Here is a 26,792-nt window from a genome sequence, read left to right as displayed (position 1 = left end):
CAAGTCGTCCCACCCACCCCCGAGAGTAACCGTGTATATGAATAGGCCACAGATTCTCTGTGTGAGGATATGTCCTCCTCACAAGTCGTCCCACCCACCCCGAGAGTAATCGTGTATAGGAATAGGCCACAGATTCTCTGTGTGAGGATATGTCCTCCTCACAAGTCGTCCCACCCACCCCCGAGAGTAACCGTGTATATGAATAGGCCACAGATTCTCTGTGTGACGATATATGCCCCCTCACAAGTCGTTCAGATCCTCTTTTGTTGAGTATATTAATGAAAAGGCACAACCAATTTCTGTTAAAAAAAATAGAGACTATATAAATCTGATTTCGCTTGCAAGAAATGTTTTTTTTTATGTTCTTTTAAAATAAAAGTTCCCTTTCAACATCCTTTTCAGCTAGGGGACCGTAGTCGTCCCGCGACGAATAATGTCTTTGCATCCAACATGTCACTATTTTCAATTTCCTGTCAAAATTTTCCGGCCAACCTTCATCCTGGTCAAACCATTTTTATCAAATATATTTATTTGTAACTGGTACTGAACTGACTATTAATAAAATATACGCCACTGGACTTGAAATATAATCAATACATATTCACAGCAGACAGAAGGCACCAAATGGATATTAGTAAAAGAAAATCTGAAAATATCTTGACAAAACAAATAAAAAAATGACGAATAGAAAAACGAGTCTACAAATCTATACATATTTAATAAAATGCTGTACAAAACAAACCCTATTACAACCGGGAATATATTAGCTGCTCCACTGATATTTCATTAATTATATATCTGTTAAGCATACCTTGTCCCAAATGTGCATGGCACACGTCGTATTGCTCATGGCACCCGACGAGTTGCTCGTGGCAAGTATAAATTCGATGATAAAGAGGATGGAATTATATGAATGGTCAGATGAATGTGTGATTTCAATTAAAAAAATATATATTCTTTTTTTGGGGGGCTGGTTTTCAAGTTTTTAGTTTTTTTTCACGGCTAGATAGGTGCAATTTGGGGCATTGTTGTCACGAAAAAGATAGTAATAACCACAGGTACTTGTTTCAGAAAAAAATCCTATATACCGGTACCTTAATGGTAACACGGTATGTAGGGGGAAAAATCTGACTGACAAGTGCCTGTGGTAATAATATAAGTTTCAAAATGGGAAACAAATATATTCTGAAATATCATTTCAACTGGAATAAGTATTTCTCTTCATTGGAAAATAGTTTATAAAACATTGATCGTAAGAAACTGAATGAAGGTATATGTTTAACGTACTTTATGTTAAATTATTGTATACGATGTTACAAGGATTTGTATAGTTACTTAGCTATACAAGAGGGTCTAGATGGGGGGTCTGTTATTCTGTAAACACTTAATTTTCACCCCTTTTTTTCTAATTTTTAAAATATTAACCCCTTTTTTCTTTAATCTTCAAAAAATTAACCCCTTTTTTCTCTATTCTTCATATTTTTTGCCCGTTATTCTCTAATCTTCATTTTTTAAGGGCATTATTCTTTAATCATTTAATCCCATACAAATCCTTGGATGTTATACAGATCTCATACGGATATTTTTCGTGACTATTCCTGAAAATAGAACAATTTTAACTGCGCAATTCCACTTCCTGTTATTATGAGAAGTGACGCGGGAATGAATCCCTGAATAGTTATTTAGCAATTGAGTGTATTTCTTATCTTCAAATGGATATCGTACTATGTCCATAAGAGGCATAAAGTTCATCTATTCTGTAGGAGAACCCGTCCTCTGTTTTGAACCAGATCCGACAAAGGCCCGAGTACTTTATGATGCAAAGGTTCTTACCTTATCAAAACCTACATTGTATTTTTAAACATTGTTTACACCCTTTACTTTCATTTTCCACAAAGTCCAAAACTTCTTCAAACAAAAACGTTGAAATAAACGTAAACAATCGTTTGTATAAATGAACATGTACATGGTTATTTTCGTTCAATATGTTGTTCATTAATTTATTTAAGGTTCATGTGGACCCTTTGGCTAAAATAGCCGTATTTTCACCGTAAAATTTACTCTGTGTACAGACAAACCTGTGCATCTGGAAAAGTTTTAAGGCATAGCATGCCCTAGATAAATAGAGGTCAAATGCATTGTATGATTTGGAAAAATCATAACTTAACTGGATTTTGCCATGCACTTTTTTGTCTACTCTTCCGGCGCATCAAGAAACCAGAAGATGCAGACTTGCTGCAGAAAGATCTTTCCTCGCTGGAAGAATGGAAAAAACAGTGGCAAATGTGTTTCCACCCAGAAAAATGCACAGTCATCCGTGTCTCTGGACGACGTCAACAACATCAGACGTCCTACTCATTCCATGGACACAGATTAGAAACAATAGACAGTGGGAAATACCTTGGGCTCACCATCAGCAAAGATCTCACCTGGTCAAATCACATCAACCAGACCATAGGGAAAGCCTCCAAGACACTAGGATTCTTACGGTGAAACCTGGGTAGGTGTATCCCAGCAACAAAAGCTACAGCTTACTGCACATTAGTCAGACCAACCCTGGAATACAATGTATGCTTCCCCGGTATGGGATCCACACCAAATTACCATCATACAATGTACGTGACATAGAGCAGGTACAGAGACGAGCAGCTCGCTTTGTCTACAGTTGCTACCAGGACAACTCTACAGGATGTGTCACAAAGCTTCTGGACCAACTTCAATGGGAATCACTGCAGCACAGACGATGGAAACAGAGTCTAGTGCTGTGTTACAAAACTCAACACCAGATGATTGCCATTGATCCAGCCAAGTACTATGCATCAGGTGACAGAAGAACCAGGGGCAACCACAAATTTAGACAGACAAGAGTGAAGAGAGACATCTACTACCACTCATTCAGTCATTCTTCCCGAGAACAACGAGAGAGTGGAACAAACTCCCAGAATCAGTAGTGGAGTCCGGATCACTAGAGGACTTCAGGGCCAGAGTGAACATCATCCCCTGGACCCAACCACACCTTAAATAGACAGCAGGAGAACCAGTGTATATAGTTGTAATTTAGCATATATTTTTATTGTAAATACCATCCAGATTTTCCTGGACTTTTACTTTTGGCCAGAGAGGAGTGACCTCCTGTCTGTTTGAGATGCACCCGAGTCAATTACACTTTCATAGAGTTCGACTCGTAACCGGGAAGAAGTAGTATACACGAATACTCTCTGGGGTGAATGGGAATATATATTAACTGCAGATCAAAATTGTCTGTAACCTCTATCTTGAGTACAGACAAACCTGTGCATCTGGAAAAGTTTTCAGTCATAGCTTGTCCTAGATTAGTCAGAGATTACTCTGACTCTAACAACTGTTTTTCCAGACAAGCTGGGGCTGTGGGACATCAGAGCTTGTCCTCTATCAAAAAGTGGATATTTGCCCGTCCAAAATACATGTGCTGCTTTGTCGCTTCTGATGCCGACTAACAGCCTTGGAATTATATAAATCGGGTATCAATTCAATTGGTTCAATTTTCATTTATTTCTTTATTTATGTAAGTTTCATCTACTTGCCGCCACCCTTTATTTTCTCATATTTAGAAAGTTTTCACAGTGACCTATCGATTTGTTATGCAGATCAAATGATCTGTATACTTTTTGGTGAAAAAAAGATTAAAACTTTTTAATTTACAGGACTTTGCAGCTAAATGACTAATACAAAGGTGTTTTTTTTTCCACATACAATGTATAAGGCTGTATCTCAAAAATGATTTATGATTATTGCTCTGAAATTTACACACTTCTTAGTTATACATGTATTAATCTAAAGATCTGTATACTTTTTGGTGATTATTCAAATTTTTATTTTTGAGTTAGAGTATTTTGTAAAAAAAGGGGAGGGGGTTTTCACATGTCACGCTGTATCTCTAAAACGATTTATGGTTATTGCTTAAAAGTTTACACACTTCTAAGTTATATTAATTTTGAAGATCTGTATACTTTTTGGTGATGGTTCAAAATTTTATTATTTTATTTTAGAGATATTGAGTGTTTTGTAAACAAAAAAAAGATTTTTTTTCACATGTTGTGCCATATCTCAAAAACAATTTATAATTATTGCTTAAAACTTTACACACTTGTTATTTATATTAATCTTAAGATCTGTATACTTCTTAATGATGATTCAAAATTTTATTTTAGAGTTATTGAGTTTTTTGTAAAAAAAAAAGTGGGGTTTTCATCAGTCATGCCGTACATGTATGTAAGAAACTATTTATGATTATTGCATAAAAATTCACGCACAAGATGACGGGCGTATCATGCAATCAATGCAGTTGTTTATTGTATTGTGTTATTAACTATCTAAGTAATTCAAGCAGACTTTGTAAGATAAGGTTTTCATTAATTGTTTATTTTCATTTTCAGATATTAGATACAGATGTTACACACAGTAAACATGGCCAGAGAATTCCTGCATATCACATCCATTTCCAGGGTTGGAATAACAGGTTAGAGTTACATCCCATAATGCTAGATATATGCTTTATTTAAACCCAAATTTTTTGGGTTCATACATTTGTATATTGCTATGATGTCCTTGTAGTCTTCATCCAAAGACGCATTTGGTTTCCAGACAATAACTTTGGTTAAGTGTATGGATCTCTATGAAATCTAACCATAAGGTTCAATACCACAAAAGGAACTTTGGTATGTATTGTTTTTGGGATTAGATTGCTTTCAAGCAATCTGTAGACTTATACCATTGGCTCAGGGCCATGCCCTCACGTCAACCGTTTTATTCTAAACATAAAGGAACATCTCAGATTCTTATGATTGTCTTACTTTAAAAGGTAAAAACAAACAAAGAGATTGAACTTAAACAACTTTCCTATAATGTTCTTTTCATAATCTTCATGTTTGATATTTCCCTTTAATTACAATTGTCTGGGTGGCGGGTGCTGACAAAAACTGCCTTCCAACCCAACCCAACCCCAACCCCCCATACATTTTTTTCTGGAATAGCCCATAGATAAATCAAACATTACTGAGACTCTTTTTGAAAGAAAAATCATGTTACATAAAATAAGATACATGTACACTACAAATTACCAGGGATTGTGTAAGCTTGCTCACATTTCAAACAAATTCTTTCCTATATTTAATCCTGAGTTATTCATGAATATTCAGAACCTTTCATTAAAACATGTTTTGACTGGTGTATTACAGCTGGGACAGAGTAGTTGCAGAAAATTCTATATTGGAAAACACAGAAGAAAACAGAATACTTATGAAGCAGTTGTCAGATGCTACTAGAAGGTTGTAAGTATTCCAAAGTACTTGTATCATGGCGACCAAAATAGGAGATCAATGATATATTTTGTATTAAGTAGCATTGCTATCAATTCATTTCTGTTTGACAGATATTTTAAGGCCCTGTCCCGTAGGACATGGTAAATGACTTTGTATTAGTTAGCATTTTCACAATGTTCAGGTATCTGCTGAAGTTAGTTTGAAGTTTCATTAATGTCAGTCGTACGATTATTGTAGGGCACCTGCTCCCTTGGTCATGGTCCAGCCACTTTCAATAAACAAAGAACATTTATTGTTACAGTTTTCTGCTTAAGTCTTTTTGACAAATGTTTGATAGGAACTGCTTGTGATAGATCAATGATATTTTGTATAAAGTTGCATTACTATCAGTACATCTCAATTTGTTGACCATTTTCTGAATTGTCCTGTAGGCAAGACACAAAATGTGTGTGAACAGTTTATTTTTAGGTTGCTTTGATGTCTCCTTTGCACATGATTTAGCTTTTGATTCATGTTACAAATGTTTTAAATGATGTTCTGTGATATATTTTAACAACAACATAATGCAATTGGCAACATTAAGGAATCCCAGCAAGATCCACAGTGTCCTTACCTTCTTCAAAAATAGAATCAAAAACTTTATTTAGGATATCAAAGAAAATAGAATGACTGTGTATTTATCGCTTTTAAATTTTTCAGTAGTTCAAATAAGAGCAGAAATAAACATATAGATGCCATTTTGAGAAGAACATTTAAGGGGAGATCACCCTTGGCAGAAAGTGACGATGATCAGCAGAATGTGTCAGATGAAGAAGATGATGACTTGGAAGAGGAAAGTGGAGATGAAGAGGAAGCCAATGGTAGAATAGACGATGATGATGAGATAGAAAATGGCGTACAGAATGGGGGACATGACGAGAATGACGACAGTCAGGTTTGCAACTTAACAATTTAAACATATAGGTGTAACAAGCTGGTTGTTAAAGTAAGAATTAAGTTTCTAAGTAGGGTGATAGGTCTTCTTATTTATGGCATGTTCAAAAATATCAGATTCAGGAGTCTTAAATATGTATTAATCTTGTATAGGTTTGTTAGTCGACTTTTGACAAATGTTCAGGATTTTTTTTTTTTTACTCATAGACATGTAATCATTCTGAATATGCAATTAAAATTTGCAAGTGTATATTCAACAGGCCTAAATGAAAAATCTTCATTTGCGATTAAAAACAGCAAGAATGAGCTTCATTTATGAATATATGGGATCTCTCATATTTAAATTATCTTATTGGTTTTCAATTTTGAATAATTGTTAGATAACTGAAAATAAACATTTAAAACAAATAGTTGTATCTTTACAGAGCCTAGAGGGAAGTGAAATTAGTGGGAAAAGTAATAAAAGTGAAGATAGAAAGGTAAAAACTGTATTTTTAGGTAACAGTATCAGTTATCATAATTTTCATTCGTTATTTATGTAAAAAAAAAAAAATAGATGCCATTCAGATGTTAAGTTTATTGAGCAGGCAACAATCAATTGATTGATTAATTAGAAAACAAGGTGTTGTGTAATATTTTGCCAATTTAATAACAGCTTTTTGTGTCCCAACAGTTTTATATTTCACATGCAATAACAATGTATAATATCACATACTTAGATATATTGATTGGCATTGGAGTGATTAAATAATGCTAAGGCCATAGTTATTATATTTTTAGTTTTACGAAATTTTCTTACAAAACCAATGGGTAGGAGGACGAAAAATTCCTGGTCGCAGGTTTCATTTTCTTCCAATGCATCCTTTGTATATGGGCTGCACAATACTGAAGTCTTCCTTGAGCTGAACTATTTCAGGATTGTTTGCAATGTCTTCAAAGTCCCCGCAAAAAAAGCAAACATCATTGAAAACCCGTGTGATACCTATTTAAAATAAAAGATGAAAAAAATTTCAGATATTGTTTCATTCATGCCAGTGATTCAATCATATCATACCACTTTTTCTGCCTTGTACATTTTTAATATATTTATATATATATATCTGCACATGTGAAAATTATTTTTTACGCCTATATTTATAATAGGAATTTTGTTTTAAACTGAAAAATACAATTTAGATTCCAAAATTGTTTGAGACTCCAAACATGTTTGTGTATGAGGGTTTTGATTCCCTCCTTTAGGAGACAATTCAAATGATATTCTGGGGCAAGGTTGGACAGACTATCCTAAGTAACTAAGATTTAGTCAGAGTGGACTGTTTGCTATTGCAGTATTCTACTAATATGTTGGTTTTTTTTCACATATAAGAAAAAAATCTCAGATAGAAACTGCTACAAAATTACAGCTATAAATATTTTTTTCATGCATTTCACCAACACACAAATGTTGCATACTTTCATATTTAAGAATTGCTTTTCATCTTGATGAAATATTCTAATTTAAAAATAAATACCTGCATAAATGATAATAAGTCACCTCCATCAGACTTTCACAGGACAAGGATTCCCTGACAATGACTTTGTCTTGATACACATTTGGCCAATAGATGTATCAGACTCCCCTTTTTCTTTGTTTTTGATTACCGCAAGTTCAAAATCAAAACCAACTATATACAGAACCACCGCACCATGGTGGCCAAAAACATTTCAAGTCCTTTCTAACATCGATCGCTAAGCGTAAATTCCTATTCTTTCAAGCGCTGTGCAGAGTCGGATCGAAAAATACAACTAAAAACCAAATTATTTTATTTTTACAACAAAGCACCGCGGCGGGCGGAAAAAAAATTTAAAAAAAAATTGTCGTTTTCCAATTTTATTTTTTTTCCAATTCGGCAAAAATTAGGTTGGCGTATTCGTAAAACTAAAAATAAAATAACTATAGCCTAAATGAGCAATAATTTTTTTCTGAGGATTTTTTTTTCTACATTTACACAATTTGTCTCAATGATATTTTATTGTCTTTTTCATTACAATGTGATGTTTAGGAAACTTTTAAAAATTTTACAGGTCAGCCTGTTTAAAAAGATTTTTGAATACAAGCTAATATTTTTATTTTCAGAAAAAGTTACTGTTAGAATTTGAAATCCCAGAAGTATTGAAGGAAGAGTTGGAGAAAGACTACTTGTCCATCAATAGAGATGATATGGTAACTTTTTAATCGATAAATATTTCATGGTATATTACCCAAGAACACCAATAATGTGTTACTTACTTGAAGTCCTAAACAAGAAAAGTAAATATGAACTGATTATGATCTAAGTCTCTTAGAATTTTAACTTGCAATTTATTTAAAAATTTCCAATAACAAACATACTGGTATTTTTATGCCCCACCAACGATAGTAGAGGGAGAGGGCATTATGTTTTCTGGTCTGTACATCCGTCTGTTCATCCGTCTGTTTGTCTGTCCGTTCGTCCCACTTCAGGTTAAAGTTTTTGGTCAAGGTAGTTTTGGATGAAGTTGAAGTCCAATCAACTTGAAACTTAGTACACATGTTCCCTATGGTATGATCTTTCTAATTCTAATGCCAAATTAGTTTTTTTACTCCAATTTCATGGTCCACTGAACATAGAAAATAATAGTGCAAGTTTCAGGTTAATGTTTTTGGTCAAGGTAGTTTTGGATGAAGTTGAAGTCCAATCAGTTTGAAACTTAGTTTACATGTTCCCTATGATATGATCTTTCTAATTCTAATGCCAAATTAGAGTTTTTATCCCAATTTCATGGTCCACTTAACATAGAAAATGATAGTGCGAGTGGGGCATCCATGTACTATGGACACATTCTTGTTTACTATAAACTTATATTCAATCTATAAAATGTTGGTATAAATCAAATAGTAATATGTACTTTATTTTTCTCTTATTCATTAGGGCATCAATCTTTAAAACCTCATCTAACATATAACTATGACTCTATGATAACTTTACAAATTAAAAAAATGACATAGAAATTTTATAGCATAGAAGGGTAGACTACTTTTACACTGTCCATCTTATTAATTTTAGGCCACAATTAAAAATATTTCAGTTTGCCCAAACCCGACCCATGATGACTGGGTGTGGGTAGGTAGGTAGGCAAATTCTTTTTTTTTTTTTTTTTTTATCAGAATTTGCATCAAAATATTAAAAGATCTTAAAACAGTATATCTTTTTTTTTCGTCAAACCTTTGTAGAGACAACCAAAAGCCATGAATTTAAAAACCTCTATAAATAAATTAGTCTACTATATGATTTGTATCCTGAGATGTTTATAACCCTGACAATTGCTAGCTGTGTGAAAGGGCTGGTGGATTTATGAAGTGATTTTCATCAGTTCCATCAACACGATGTTTGTGTAAAAAAAATATCAGCTGATTATATGTATTAATAATGATTAAATTTGTTGGCAGTTTTTAAATCCTATTTCTATTAAAATAGATTAAATGTCCTAAAATATTTATATGCATTATTATCTACCATCCTTAGTTTGTGTTTTTTTTATGTTTTGAAAACAAATTTATATTTTACATTATCACACAGGTAAACTAATTTGGCTATAAATAGATCAAAGCATGTTCTGTAGAATCTCCAAACTAAAAACGTATTTGTTATAATTTTATTTCTTTAAATAATCAAGTTTAAATTTTTGAAAATAATCATTATTGATAAAATATAATTGCATAAAGTTAACGTTTTCTGAAGACTATTTATTTTTATGTAATGGTTCTAGAGGCTTCCATAACATGTTTTTACTTTTGCACATGTGAAAAAAATATTTCGGACAAAAGTCAGATTTCTCTTGTCAAAAGGGATTTATATTGCAATTAATTATTCAGAAGGAGTTACATTCAGTATTTCTGATTCTGTAAGCAATTATAGTTTTATCAAATTCTCCCAAACAGCAACGTACTGATCTTGTTTAATGAGACTTGTAAATTTGAACTATTTGAATAAAAGGGCATCTAATTTACATGATAAAGGAAAATTATAATTAAAGACAACAATTTATCAAGAAATAATTCCTTTTTATTCAGTAAAAACAAAATCTTCTTGCAAGATTGTAAATTCGCAACTTCCGGATCCATTTCCTGTCAGAATAACATTGAAAATATTCGATTGCACATGGTTTTGAACAAATCTACCTGAATATTCTTATCAGATATTCGATAACACGACGAAATTAACATTGAGCATATAAGGGTTTGGTAGTACAGACAACCACAGCGTAAAAAAACTGTGCCACTTCACATATTTTACTTCTTTACGTTTGTTAAATCAGAAGATAAAAACAGAGAACATCGAAAATCGATTAACTGCGTCTTTTATACGCTTTCATTTTATTTCATTTCATTTTAATCTTATTCACAGTTACTTTCAAACGCAAAGACGACAAACATTAAGTTTTGTACAATGACGGAGCGGACCCCAAAAAAATCCGAAAAAAAAAATTCGTCAAAAAAAGAATTTGAGTCGGCGGGTTTATTTTGGGTCGGTCGCGTTTGGGCAAACATACAATCTTTTTATTTTGGCCTTAGCTTGTTTCCCTGTCATTTTTAGCAAATATATAGAATTTACCATGCATACATGAATATTTTCAGCTTGTTTCCCTGCCTGCAGAACACAATGTGATCAACATTTTAGAGAGTTTTGTGAAGACTTTTTGTGTAAATCTGATGTGTGGGACACCAGGAAAACCTAGATATCTAGATAAAGAGGGGAATAATATACCATTTGAAAAAAAGTAAGTCATTGTAATTACAGGTATAAATGTTCATGATTGATTTGTTGTAATCTGATAAATGTTCAGTGGGAAATATTACACACATACTCAAGATGATCTAGGTATATATATTAGGTATTGTTAGAAAGTATAAACCAAACTCAAAGTGGGTGCTTCATTACATCACTCTCATCTATTTGTTAGTCCAATGAAAGTATTCTTCACAGTTTTATGAGGAACCACAGAACAGAATGACTATATTTTGTAAGCAGCTTTAAAGTGATGAACACTTAAAGGATCAAATGAAACACATCACAGACTCAAACAAAATGAACTATGGAATCACAGGTTATATCTCTTATACACTGAAGTTTCTGATGAGGCAACTAAATGGTCAGATCATTTTTATGCAGTTAATCTGTTATATATAACTAATTGAACACTTTTTATGCAGTTAATCTGCATTATGCGAGCACCCTAGATTTGTGGTCTACCCAATAAATGCTGAAATACTTGCCATTGTTATTATCTAGCTGCCTACTATGTTATAGATAACTAATTGAACACTTTTTTAATACTTTTAATTCTGGATTACAAAAAATATGACTAGAAAAACCTTAAATGATCGTTGAATCACCCAAAACTTTTGAAGTTGCACATAGGAAGTAGTTCTCATTAGGAATTCTTATGTAGTTTATTATCGCCTGTGCTTTTGGCTAAGATGTCAAAAAACAATTGTACGAAATATTTAATCGCCGAAATTTTTTTAAGACAAGTAGTTCAGATTTCCCAAATGGCAAAAGTCGTAGGAATATTGTTTGTCGTCAATACGTAGTACAACTACGTCAGTAGTCTATTATATAATAAGTTCAACTGTTCATGCTGTTGGCGGCTATTTCAAATTAGAAGTCGAAATTCGTATCTTTTTAATTTGGAGGCAGGGGTTCAAATTAGCGGTGGTCCGAGACCTTCCACTTTCGACTTGGTTACTACAGTACAGGTAGGGACTTATTTTTATGGATGCCTTAATCCGTCTAGATGTCAGACTGGTCGGACAGTTGTCCCAGTGTAATAAACACCTGCTGTGCAATATCCAAGTGGAAGGTCGTAAATCAATCTGTTCCAGCTTGATTAGAATTAAATTTTACCTGTACAGATATATTAGTATTTATGGAGGATAGATAAATGTAAAATATTGTATTGTATTCAAAGAGAAAGAATTAAAATTAAAATTAAAATTAAATATAAAAACTAAAATTAAAATTAAATATAAGAATAAAAATTAAAATTAAATATAATTTTATTTTTTTTATAATTTGAAAATGAAATAAAGACGATTTTTAACAATATATTGTGTTGCCAATTATTTCAATAGTTTTGTTCCAATAAACTATTTTGTATTTGTATTTGTAAACCGTAAATATTTCATCTAATTCAAAATAATAAGCCTAATAACAACCAAGACTGTTTTCAATAGAAGTTTAAATCAAATTGTTGAGACTTCAATCCCGTAAATTATACGAGTTTTCGTTGATGGTTATATTATTTCCCGCTTTTAACGTCCTGTTCCTTCATATGTTATTATAAGAAACTCAAGTTATTTTCCTTTTGATACAACTTTCCCCGTCGGAGCCTCTACATCTATTCACACCTGTCAATCATTTCTCGCAAGTGAAACATTTTGGTCAGACAGATCACTCGTGCTTTCTATTTTGACATATTTCCCGTTAATCTCTTGGAAAGTCAAAAATTGTTTTCCCTTAATACAATATTTATAACGCCGAGATCATATTTCGATTCCTATTTTTTTTATTTTATTTAAAATTGTTGACACTCAGATATAAATATGCCTTTCTATTTTCATGTCTGAAATATTTTATGAAAATCGCCGGTGTTATAAATATATTTTACAAATTGTATCAAATCGATACACGAAAATCAAAGTTTAACCTTATATAGTTTATTGACTAAATGCACATTTATACCCCAATGGGGTTGAAGGCTAGTCGTACTAGTCATGATCAGCTGTCTTTACTTTTTCGTCGTACTTCTAGTCATTCTAAAGCTCGCGCAGTCAGTATGATTTTTTAAATCGATGTTGTATTATTTCCGAAGTTTAAAGGAGGTCTCCAAATAGATTATTTAAATGGGAATCCGGGAAATGACTGATAAAAATAAAACAAAAAATAGTTAAAGAAGACTAAATCGTGTTTTGATTATACATGTATGTAAATCGATTAAATTTCTATTCTGGTAAATCGATCAAGAGCCTCAAAACTAAAACACAATACTGTCAATCATTCCACATCAAATTTAATCATGAATGAATTTTCCCACGGTCGGTCAGTAAGGTCACCTGTGTTTACTGTTACGACATTTCCCGCCATATAAAAATCTCGTGCAGTGGACAAAATCGATCTTAATATCTTTTATTAGCATTCAATATTATTGCGAGTGGAGTCAAGTTAAAGTTCAACCACGTGCACACGCTGTTGATCACTGATATATGTATCATGGAATTGTCTTTTCACGGCAATTTTTTCTTTTAGATTGCTATAAAAAATATAACATACAAGTTTCCCTTTTTACATGGATTGTGCGTAAATTAATATTATGCAATTAAGTTCGGGATTTTGGGATTAACCCTTTCGGGATCTGGGAATTCTTTTTTCGCGATGTCGGGATTTAAATTTATTTAAATTCGGGACCTTGAGACTTCGTGTTTTTAAGCCCGGGATTTCGAGATCCGGACCCATTTTACCCCCTACCCCCAAATGCAGATCAATTATATTAATTTAGCATAATGAACAAACACGGAAATCTTAAAATAAACTTATGCCCGGGAAGAACAAATATTTTCTTCTAGTGTTATTATTTGCGTTCTATTTTAGTCATACATCACCAACTTTCGGACAATATTTGTTTACAGTAAAAAGTAAAAACTACAAAGAATCATCAAGCTACTAATAATATACAAGTGTTGCTCACTGTAATTATTTTTATCTCGGAACTGACACAACAGACTGAATATTAAATACAAATTATAGAAATATTTTGCATGTGACCGCGTCAAACTAAAACGTATGCAGCAGCGCTTGAGACAGCATTCTGCTAATCAATGGATTTACGTGGAAAATAAAAATAAATCAGTAAATTAAAAATAACCGTAAGCTTCAAGAAATAGAATACATGTAAAAATATATATGTTTAAAAAATTTATGCAAACAAATAAGAAAAGGATACAAAAAAAAAAAAAAACCGAAAAGGAACATAAAATAAAAATAATTTTTAGGAACAAAGAAAATAAATATTAACAGTTGAAATATCAAAACCATAATTTACAAAAATAGGCTATTTTTATTAAACAAAGTTTTCTCCAGTACTTCACCTGTAAAAATATTTTATGTCAAATACGATGTAGAACTAATATAATCAATAAAGTGACTGAGAGGTTAAAATTACAGGTAATCTTATTCTGAAATCAGTGAACCGTAATTCTAGCAACACGGATAAAGATGAAAGGACCATTCACACCTGGATCTGTTGTTTAATGAACATACTACCTACCATAAAAATGTCGGATTATTCATATCCGACTAGACGGACTAAGGCATCCATAAAAATAAGTCCCTACCTGTACTGTAGCTACGCCCAACATATATATGTAAAAGAAAGAAAAAGCAGAAAATATTTTAAACAGAAACTCAAAATTACTTTTGACAAATTTTAATGTCAAAATCCAATACAATGTGACAGCTGGGAACAGTATATCTAACAATATATATGTTTCTGGTCACAGTATAAATTTTCTTTATCAGTGATAAGTGTTGATAATGCATGTAAGATGCTTTTAAAGTGTAAACATATTACTGCAATTTTGAAGGGGTATTTTTTTTCTCAATTTTGAAGGGTCAGTTAAAGTAGCTGGAAGATTCTTACTTTATTTTCACAAATAACTACCTGAATGTAGGCAAATCATATGATATATAGGTGGCGTCCTTTGGGCCACTCTACCCCCTCCTGTTTGATAACTTTGAAACGGATGAGATCCCCACCTCTCAACCATATACATTCATGTATGGGACTATATATATAACTAATCAAATGAAATATAAGGGGAGTCCATGGGGTGACCCACCCCCTCCTGTTTGCGATTTTACGAAACGGTCGAGATCCCCATCCCTAAACAATAAATATTCATGTATGGGTCAATATAACTAATTAAATGAAATATAGGGGGAGTCCCCCTACCCTCTTCTGTTTGAGAACTTGAAAAGACAATGGAAACCGATGAGATCCCCACCCCTAAACCATATATATTCATGTATGGGACAATATAACAAATCAAATGAAATATAGGGGAAGTCCCTGAGGTCATCCTATCCCTTCCTGTTTGAGAACTTGAAAACCCTTGAGATCCCCACCCCTAAACCATATATATTCATGTATGGGACAATATAACAAATCATTTACATTTACTATGGGCAGGTCAGTCAGACCTCACCTTTGATCCTTGTAGTAGTGAACATTTGTCTGATTTGTGTCGCATAACTATTGTACTATAGAACACATACTCAGTTTTCTTTACAGGGAAACCAGTCCATTCATACTATTACATGTTATTAAGTCAACACGTACTACTAACAGTCAACTAAAACCAACGTTAACTACCAACTAGAACAACTACAATCATTGCAAAGTTGTACCACTGCAGACTCACCATAAAAATATACCTTTATATATTCATTGCTATTGAAACCTTGATAACATATAAATTATTTGCCTTAATAATTAATTCATTAGATAAACATAAATGTACATGTACAATATATGAATGTATAATGCCACATCAGAGACGGATTTAGAGGGTTTTTCAGTGACCCCCCTTCCATTTTTGAGAAAAAATTTGGTTGATTATATAGGGAATCACTGAAGCATGACTGGAGCAGGTCCCCTGTTAGGCAGGCAGTGGGCCCCCACTTATGAAAATTTCTGGATCCGCCACTGCACATAATTACGTTTGCCTGGTTTTTGGTTAACTGCCTTCAGCGCTTACAGCGCTTTGATTCTCCAATAGAATCCAAACAGTCACGTATAACACATCTGAAGAACTTTCACTAACATCAGGTGTTCCTCTGGGCCCTCTTCTAAAACCAATAATCTTTCTCATCTGGCATATTACCTGGTAAAAAGACTGGTTCATGACTTTCCTACTGGAAAAATGCAATATTCTTTAAGTGTCTCAACAAAGAAAAAACAAACACATATTAATTCTTATCATTCATCGGGAGAAATTTAAAAATGAACACAAATCAAATAAGTAAAGGAAAGAGTTAATCAAACTATCACTCCCAAGAATTTTCTACAATACAACTGTAAATAAAAGAATTGGTATATTAACTGAGTATTTGTTTGACTAAAATATGTTTTTACTTTGTTTCAGTATACCTTTTGTAGATAAGTAGATACATATAGAACAAGATGTTTTTGTCTTACTTTGTTTTAGAATTTGAAGGATTGTACTTTTATCCATTTCAGTATACACTTATGTAAAGAATTAGTAGATTGACTTAGGATTTGTTTTGACTATACTGTTCTTTTCTCTGTTTCAGTATACACTTATGTAAAGAATTAGTAGATGGACTTAGGATTTGTTTTGACTATACCTTACCATTAGTTTTGTTGTACGACAATGAGAGACAACAGTATAGCAAGTTACAAACTACTTACAAGAACAAAGGGGAAATTAAAACTAGGTAAGGTTTCTTCACATCAATTGTGGTCTGAAATTGCATTTATATAGGTTAAACTTTGGAAATACAGCTATTTCACAAACCACACCTCTGTGCTGTTCATAGATGATAGGTTTTGTTTACCTACTGGTTCCCAGTTGTGATCTTTATGTTTCAACTCGTAGACACACAACTTTGGATAACAGCCAAATTGAATTATGAGGAAGACCCAAAGTGAAGGGGTAATATACAGAATTTTATTATATTAGTTTAAACTCTTAGAAGTTCGTGTCATATACATGTTGAAAATATACTGCACATATTTTGACCTTTGAAAAAGAGTATATATGTAGGGCTTATTTGTACCCATTGGTGGTAAGATAAAACATTTTTAAATAGAATAATTATGAATGATGACCCAATGAATGCCATTGTTATATAATTAGTTTTTTTTAGAAAAATCAGGACAAGGACCAATTGTGAGACATTTTAATCAAAGATGATTGAAAAAAACATCTTTTATACATGAATGACACTTATAAAATAAAGAATGGCAGTAAAGGTATTCAGAATTTTTTTTGTAAGAATGCTACTTATCTTTTGCTTAAGTGATACATTTATGATCCTAATTTTGTTAGTGCAAACAATATTTTATTTTAGAAACAAATAAATAAATATGTACACCAATACAATACACTTGTACAAATTTCTCTCAGATCATTTATTACCATAACGAAGATTATTTGAATAAGTTATAGACTAATGCCTTTGGTAATCCATGTAAACGATACATACATATACACTTTGAAGCTTTTATTTGAAGTTTTTATCTCAGGTACTGTAGTGTGCCAGAAAATCATGGATACTGCAGAATACATCAATATTTATCGTTCTGTAGTATGCCAGAAAATTACTGGCAATGCAGTATGGTAGAATATCTTTTGACTGTCGCATGCCCGAAAATCTTGGGTACTGCAGTATGTCAGAAAATCTCTGGTACTGTAGTATTCCAGAATAATATTTACTATGGTATGCCAGACTATCTGGGTACTGTGGTATACAAATATGTTCTGGTTACTGCAGTATCCCAGAAAATAACTGGTACTGTAGTATGCCATTTTTTCTCAGGTTTTGTAGCATGTCAATTTATATCAGGTACTGTAGCTTGCCAGAATATATCTGGTACTATAGTATGCAGGAATATCTATGGAACTATAGCATGCCAGAATACCAGCAGTAATGTTGTATGCCAGAAAATATGTGGTACTGCTGTATGCCAGAATGACTCTGGTACTGCAATATGCCAGAATAACTCAGATAATGTATTATGCAAGACTATCTCTAGTACTGTTCTATGCCAGGATATATATGGAACATTAGTATGCCAGAACATCAGGGGACCTGTTGTATGGCAGAATATCTGCGGTACTGCAGTATGCCAGGATATCTGTGGCACAGTAGTATGCCAGGATATCTGTGGCACAGTAGTATGCCAAAGAATCTCCGATACTGTATTATGCAAGAATATCTCTGGTACTGTACTATGCCAGAATATCTATGGAACATTAGTATGCCAGAACATTTCCGGAACTGTTGTCTGCCAGAAAATATGTGGTACTGCAGTATGCAAGAATGTGTACGGCACTGTATTATTCAAGAATACCTCTGGTACTGTACTGTGCAAGAATATCCATGGAACTGTAGTATGCCATAACATCTCTGGAATTGTGATATGCCAGAATATCTGGGGTTTTGCAGTATGCCAGAATGTCTCTGGTTCTGTAGTATGTCAGAATATCTCTGGCACAGTAGTATGCCATTATATATCTAGTACTGCACTATGCCAGGACATGGCAAGAACTGTAGTATGCCAGAAAATACCCAGTTCTTTGGTTTGCCAAAATATGTCATACTGTAATTTGCCGGAAAATACCCAGTTTCGCAGAATGCCAGAATATTTCAGGTATTGTAATTTGCTAGAATATCTTCTACAGTAGTATATATTCCTTTCGGCAGTATGTCAAAATACTTTATGTACTGTAGTATTTTAGAATATCTCAAGTACTATTGTATATCAGAATATCTCAGATACTGTAATGTGCTATACCAGATTGTCTTCAGTATTGTAGTTTGCCAGAAGATTTTAGATACAGAAATATGCCAGAATGCCTTTAATACCTAGTATGCCAGAAAATCTCTGACTATCTTCATAAATTAGTAAGGATAAGTGCCAGAGAAAAATTACAGCCTCAAAGAAAGCAACACAAGTATCCTTGATACCCAGCAAAGAAGATTTTATAGGTAAAAGTGGTTTGGCTCAATTGCGATATAATTGCCAGACTTTTATTCTTACAGTATATATATTGTATAATCATAAGTAGATTATTATTGTTATTTGATAAACTGTATAACAGGCAATATTATATTACCTAAATTTTAACTTACATCTTTTCTTTCATAACTCTCATCGAATATTTTCAGCATGCAGTCCCCTGGAAGACCACCTGGAAGAGGTAGACCTTCAAAACATCATGCAACGGCCTCCTCCTGTAATGGAGAACCATCACCAAAGTTACCAAAGCTTTCACCAAAAATATTTAAAAAAGAAAAAATAGATTTTACACAAGAAGAGGAGATAACTCCAAGAAGATTGACCAGACAATCAATACACGAAGTTGTGAAAAAAGACACCGATAAAGTTTCTGGTACTGAATCATCATCTGCAGACGACAATGAAAGGGATGTAGACAAAAAATCAGATAGTGTTGCCTCGAGTCATAAAAGAGGTAGAAAAAGACGTAAATCAAGTGGAAACAAAGATCTGTCAGAACTTAAAGAGGAGGAGATACCTCCTGAGAAGCCTGGACCATCTAAGCGTCGTGGAGACAGGCCTCCTCCATTGTTATTACCCAGTTCTGTTTCGGGTCAGGATAAAACCCAGGAGTCAACAGGAAGTAACGAAAGTAGTGACAGTAATACAGCAGCAAATAGAGAAGATGTTATAAACAGTGTGTTGTCGTGGCAACTACTCCCACCAGAAGCTTATCAAACATATGCTCCATCTTTAGTGTATGGGGCACAGCATCTACTTAGAATTTTTGGTAAGACTATGTTTAATAATGTCACATGCAAAACATTTTTAATAGTGCACAGATCAAAAATGTTTTTGTGATTTTCTTCAACTACCAAAAAACCTATGTGCATGGATGTTCCAAAAATCATTTAAGACGTACATTTCATATCATAAGGTTCACATGACATTGAACATATTCCAAAAGTTATTACAATGGTGTGTTGATTAATGTTTTCAAGATAGCTATAGTAAAGACTAGTCTGCAAGATTTTCAAATTCATTTTATTTTCAGACATTATAATTAGGCTCACTCTCAGTCTGCATCAAAACTTTTTCAACTAGACCAAAGACCAATATTCTGACATTTTTCTTATTGGTCTAAACAAAGTTTTGCAAAAACTTACTAGTCCAATCATTTTACAAGTCGGGGACATGGGACTAGTGGCTAACCGTGCAGACTGCACTCTTGTGTATTTAAGAGCTAACCCTGGCAGAAAAGGAATTCAAATCTCTATCTTTTTGCACTTTTAAAAAACAGTATCTTTATATGGGGACGAAGTCCCCTATTACAGTAGAAAATTCAATAAAAAAAAAAATCAGGAAAATTTCCCGAATTTTTCATTGTACTAAATGAACTCAAAATCGTTCAATTTTTTTTTTGTCGAGTTTTTCCGTTTCCGGTCTTGTTTACATGAGACTTTGAATAAAATGTATATTTATCAGTCTAAGAAAGGAACTAATACTAATTCATTTAAACAAAAATGTTTGTTATTAAAAAAACGTTACCTGATGACAGCGTTTCATTGTTTACATTGAATATGACGTCATAACTTAAATAACGTCACAACTAAAATCCCTAACAATAGAACCATAATCGGAAACGTTACGGTATTTCCGTTTCTCTTTTTGGAAAATGACGCAGTCATTGTTCCATAACTGCCGACCTGAACTTCATTACATTGCTCTGCCTACCGCGCTTGGTTTCGTATTTCCTATTTTCCAAACAAACTGGAATCTGCTTGTGTTATCATTATGCATCATTGTGTAGTATTAAACCAGCCAGGACCCAGTTTACACTGGTTTTTGCTTGTATTCCACTACACTCGAACAAAGTGTTGTAGTTTGACGGGAACCAGTTTTAGAATTTGTAAACTACAAAACGTAATCGGTTATTGTTCATTCCGTTTTGGTGTTTCATACCGACTTATATGGTTTGAATAAGCTTAAGACCATTCAAACATTAATGTGATAGGTATATTAAAGATTGTTTTACAAAAGGATTGAACTGTTTTACTTTCAAAGTCGTACTATAGGGATATCTGTCATATACGGATTTCCACTCTCACCGGTTAATTTCTTCTTTTACACGTGCTTTGGAAACTTCCTGTTTAATCGCAAGTTTTAAAATTGTTTTTGAGTGAATTAAACTTATTTTAACAATCATGAAGCGTTCCAGAATCATTTTAAAGCAGTTTCTTCTTCTCTTTGATGATGGAAAATAGGTTTTCTCAAGAAAATACCGCAAACGATCGCAGAGGAATTGAAACGTACAAGTCAAGTCGGCACCTGGTTAAATTGGCATCTAGTCAAATCGGCACCTATTCGACGTCAATTCGGCATCCAATAATATTTGATATAATATTTTCTATTCAATTAATTAATTACTGTTACCAAGTACATAGTGAATATGTTGTTGTGTATTTTGGTAAACCACGAAACGAAAGTGAATATGTAGTGTATAAAGGTAAACAACGAAGCCCTTACCAAAGCTGTTGTTTTAACAATTAGACAATGTGTGTAATTGTAAAAACAAGTCAATTATTAAAATAAAATGGAAAACTATGAGTCCCTTTCAATAAATCAAACTTTCATGCCAAATAATTAGCAAATTTAAGGTGTTTGTTTTTCAGTAAAGTTTAAACAGCATTAAACCAACAATCCTGTAAAATGCTCAACTGGTTAAAATAATGCAGAAAAATACACAATATCTCATGTATTAGTCCAAATAATTATGACGTCTGGCAAGGCTATTTTATTATTTTTCTGGGACGCCTTCCTACGACGTTCAGGTGCCAATTTAACTAGGTGCCAGTTTGACTAGAATTCTTTGACAAATGTTTGAAACTATCTGAGTTTCATTAGACCTTTGATAGCAGTAACAAAAAGATTATTTACTTAATATTTTGTGGGAGAAGGGGGTTCAGACTGTGTGGCATCAGGTCTGTTTGTGCCCAATACATTTTCGCACCCTACACGTTCGCACATTCACACTCTACTCATTCACGCCCAATTTTAATTCAAATTCAAGTTGAATAATTGGAAAATTATGGTTGTTGTTTTAAATTGCTTTGGTGTAAATACTGAATGTATTTATAGCTTGGTATGAGTAAAACATTGAAGATTTTAAAGGAAAAAACACAAAAGATAATTGTTTTTAACAGCTTGGTCCCATTGATCTGAAACAACGAAACAATAAAACATAGAAACCAAAATATAGCAATCCACTAATATAACCAAAACATGATAAAATTTATTCAACACGCAGAAACAAACATAGTCAGAATCTCACTTCATTTTGAAACAAGTCAATGAAACAAGTTATAGCAATACACTAACCAAAACATGATTAAGAGTTATTCAACACAAAATAAAACGTTGACAAAATACCACTTTATTTAGAAAGGATTATTATTATTTTTAGCAATACCTTATCCAAAACATAATTAAGATTTATTCAACACAAAAAAAAAATTGCTGTCTCACTTTATTTTGAGACAATGACAACAATTATACTTATAAGAAAACACTTGCTTACATAGTTATTAAACACAAAACCAATTAAGATTGGGTGCGAACATGTAGGGTGTGAAAGTGAAAGGGGTGAAAATGAGTGGGCGCAAACGTGAATGGAAGCGAACAGACTCAGATTCAGACTATGTACCAGTGAGAAATATACAAGCATTTCTACGGTATTTATTTGTACAATTCAGCTAGTCTTGACCTATTCATTTGTCTTAAAAAACCAGCCAGTTGTCACCTTCACTTCACACACACACACATATACGAATATCAATTATATGCTTACGATACATGTTGCATTGTTAAACTAATTACGGTATGTGAAAATCAAGACTTGCATAAAAACTATCCCAATATTAGAGACAGTGGCGTCATTTTTCTTCAGAGCTTTCAGCTCTTTGATTAACATTGTTGATTTAAAAAAAAAATCAGACTTTGTCCCCATTCACAGGTAATGCCTGCCTCATATTAAAAATAAGGAGATGTAGTATGATTGCTAATGAGACAACTGTCCACCTGAGTTCAAATGAAGTGGATGTAAGCAATTGTGAGCAACTATACAGCCTTCAACAATAAAAAAAAAACCATAGCATTTAGCCATCTATAAAAAGACCCCACCATGAAAATGTGAAACAAGTCAAACAGGAAAACTAACCCCCTAATTTATGGCAAAACAGTTTACGAAACTATATGTCACAGTCTCTAACAAACAAACAAACAAAAACACAACTATTTTAAAAAATTAAAGGAACATTCACCACATGTGTCAGCAAGATTATTGGTTGAGTACCTTAGAATTACATGTTTTTTTTTTTCATTTACTGATAATATATCGAACTAGTTTTTAAGAACATTTTATCATTGTTTATTATTAGTTTTGCAGAGTACTGAAATTTGACTAAAAAGTTCTAAAATTAATATTGAATGTCAGAATACATGAGCATCTGACACTTTGCTTTTATCTCATTAATATGAACTTAAGATTTTTAATGTATGCTTTCAGTAAAAATGCCCGACTTGATCATGTCCATGGATATGAGTGAATCTAAAGTACAGGCTTTAGTCAGTTTGCTGGAACATTTTCTTGAGTAAGTATAAAGTAATGGTGATTTGAGCAATTTTTATTCTTTAAAACAGAAATAAAGGAATTAATTTACTGACAGAATTTAGCATTTGAAGCCTCCTTGGCATGAAGTTACAGATATTAAGGGGATCAAGCTGTAGGAAATTTAGAAATTCTCAAAGAATTAAATTCAATTAGTATGCATAAAAGCTGTTTGTAACTTTTGCTATCATAATGTATCAGTGAAGAAGGTTTATGATTTTCTGAATTTACATTTATTCATAAAATTGCAAGGGATTGTTTCATTTCATATATTGCAATGTTAACGCAGAAGTCAATTAATATTCCATTATTTTTATTTTAATTATTATGTATTTTTGTAGTTATTTAACAGAAAGAAGAACAGAGTTATTTACATCATCATCCTACAAGTGTGCATGAAAGAATTGTTTGTTGAGAAATAAAATTAGAGTCATTTAATAGGGCATACAGTTTAGATAATATATATGATCGAAAAACAGACTTAACAATATTTATCTGCTTATTATGGAAGTTATGAAAGGATTTTACTGTAACAAGTGAGGCTGTTTGAACCCATTTATTTGACAATCTAAAAAGAAGAACTATGTGAAAGTTGTAAACTGTTAAGGAAGGAAGATATATTGCTCATAAATTGCTTCATTTAACACATTTATCTATTCATGTCATTATGACATAGCCCAACAGACAATCTATCATATCACTTTGTCATTAAAATATATATTGGGCTCATTTTCATTGAAACTGATTTTATGTGGCCTTGAAAAAATTAGTTTTGTGAACATTTTATTTCTTGTTTGAAGAAAAAATATTTGACTTTTTTTGAGTAATGATCCAAATAATTCATTGTAATATATTTTTTTCATGCATTTGTCACATCTTATCATATATCAGTAATCATTATAAAATAGTACAATGAAAAAAATCTTTTCTGAAACAACTAAACCAATATAAACCAAAAGTTGTCAAGAATAATCATAAGGCTGTTTTGGTCAAATCTGTATTCAATGATGAAGAGAACATAGTGTTACATTACTAATTTTGAGTCAGAAAAATATGAAGCTGCCAGGGCAGGATTGAGACATTTTTACCTTTAAACTTTCCTTACTTTAAGTTTAAAGGGTCCTCAATCTATGTTGCTCTTACCTGACATACATTTCTTTGTTATTATATTTGTGTTGTTAAGTTCAAGGTTTAGTGCATGCCAGAATTTAAACAGTTGAAAATTTCCAAAACTTTGTTTATCCTTCTAATACCTGGTTAAATTTATAGCAAGGTAGTTTTCCATGAAATTGTAGTCACAGCAACTTCATTATTAGTTCACATGTTCATTACGATGTAAATTTATGAATTTGTTTCCAGATCTAATGAATTGTGGGTATATTCATGGTTGGTATTAAAAGTGTGTCATGTTATTTGTCAAATTTCCATTGTTTAGGATGTATTTAGCCAATCAAAACATTTTGGTGTAAGCTACTGAACATATTACCCAGAATTCATTAGATTCTGAAACAGTGAATTACATAACACCAATTACCCAGATCACTGAACACAAAAATGTGATAGTTGGAATTTAGTACATTCTAAGGTTAAAGTTTTGGGGTTTTGTTTATTGTGAAATGAAAATTAATAAACAAATTACAATGTTGACCCTGATTTCATGGTTCAGAGAACATACTTGATAGTATGAGCAGGGGATGGTGTTCTTTGGACACATATTATTGTTTGGTTTATAAACCATTTGTTGTTGTTAGGTTTTACAATGAATTTTTGAAATTGATTTACATTTTGAAATTAAAATAGTTAAGCAGGAACCAACCATAGTTTAATGTAGTAGATTGGATTCATATATTTGTCAGCATTTGGAGTAACGCAATGTTTCATTCATTTGTAAAATAAGAATATTTTAACCAAAGGTATATTTTGTGAGTGCATTTTTAGATCCAGAAAAGCGCTTTGGACGCCAGAAATTATTAAATTATTAAACATGTTGTTTTTAATTTTTTACTCTCTGAAAGTTTTACATCCAAACATTAAATCAAAATTAATGCAAACAATATTATTAGAATCGAAAGTCTTAATTTCAAGTAAGAAATTATTGATTTTTTTGTTTTATTTGTATCACACTCATATAAGTTTTTCAGATCGTGTGTCTAAGCATGGTTTACAAGGTTATGATGACACTCAATTTTACTTTCTATTCTGGTAATAATTACATCAGCCAATGAAGATTCAGCCTTCAAATTTCTGAAGGTGTGTATTAATCTGATAAAACCAAAGGATCCCAAAAGTTCTGTACAACAGAGAGTAGATTAGAGCGTTTTCAGGTCATTGTAAGGAAAGCTGAGACACATGATATGTATTTTAATTAGATTGACATGAGATATTTATTTTGTAAGTTTGTAAATGTAAGATGTTTGCAGCAACTAAGTACATAAAACTCCATTGTACAATATCATACAATGTGTTGAATATTTTTGTAAAATATTTGTTCCTATTCTTATTCATATCTTTAAATGTTGAGTTGTATATATTTTTAGAGTTCATATGCTTGCATGATTTTAAAATTTAGTGTTCATGTAGATATATTTAATAAATGTGTCATGTTCAAAAACTCATATTTACTTCATTCGTTATAAGTCGGGCACTATTTAGATACAGCCAAATAGAACCTTAGTTTACCAGTCTATGACACTATTTAGATATCACTAAACAGAACCCATGTTTACTAGTCTATGACACTCGTTAATTACTGCTAAACAGAACCCAAGTTAATTAATCAATGACACTATTTAGATACAACCAAATAGAACCTTAGTTTACCAATCAATGGCACTATTTAGATACAACCAATCATAACCTTAGTGTACCAGTCCAATATATTTATATTCAACATTACAAAACATGGTCCAACTTTACCTGTCAATGAAACTACAATACTGTCAAACAAAACCTAATTTTAACAATCAATGATATTTATTAGAAACACCCAAACAGAACTCAAGTTTTCTAGTCCATTACACTAGTTGGATACTGCCAAAACAGCACCAACATTGACCAGTGAATTACACTAGATAGATACTGCCAAAAACAGC

The 26,792-nt window shown here is 32.4% G+C and overlaps 1 protein-coding gene across 4 annotated transcripts; it reads left to right on the top strand.

The window, feature by feature from the left end:
* The first annotated feature begins 1,620 nt into the window (after positions 1–1,620).
* LOC139485041 (MSL complex subunit 3-like) lies at positions 1,621–26,311 on the top strand. Of its 4 annotated transcripts, XR_011655239.1 has the most exons (12): positions 1,621–1,825; positions 4,416–4,498; positions 5,217–5,309; positions 6,000–6,234; positions 6,659–6,712; positions 8,350–8,436; positions 10,870–11,012; positions 16,604–16,747; positions 19,205–19,824; positions 23,599–23,683; positions 24,042–25,638; positions 25,706–26,311. XR_011655239.1 is itself a non-coding variant. In XM_071269140.1 (11 exons), the coding sequence occupies exons 1-11, from the start codon at positions 1,727–1,729 to the stop codon at positions 24,097–24,099; spliced, it is 1,701 nt and encodes a 566-aa protein (XP_071125241.1). In that variant the 5' UTR covers positions 1,621–1,726; the 3' UTR covers positions 24,100–26,311. The 4 variants fall into 4 exon arrangements, 2 of the variants coding, with proteins under 2 accessions (XP_071125241.1, XP_071125242.1); XR_011655240.1 differs by lacking the exon at positions 23,599–23,683; XM_071269140.1 differs by having other exon boundaries at positions 24,042–26,311.
* The last annotated feature ends 481 nt before the right edge of the window (positions 26,312–26,792 follow it).

Source organism: Mytilus edulis, chromosome 8 (genome assembly GCF_963676685.1).
Source record: "Mytilus edulis chromosome 8, xbMytEdul2.2, whole genome shotgun sequence".
Lineage (NCBI taxonomy): Eukaryota > Metazoa > Mollusca > Bivalvia > Mytilida > Mytilidae > Mytilus > Mytilus edulis.
Note: the sequence above shows the minus strand (reverse complement) of the source record. Positions and strands in the feature narration are given on the sequence as shown.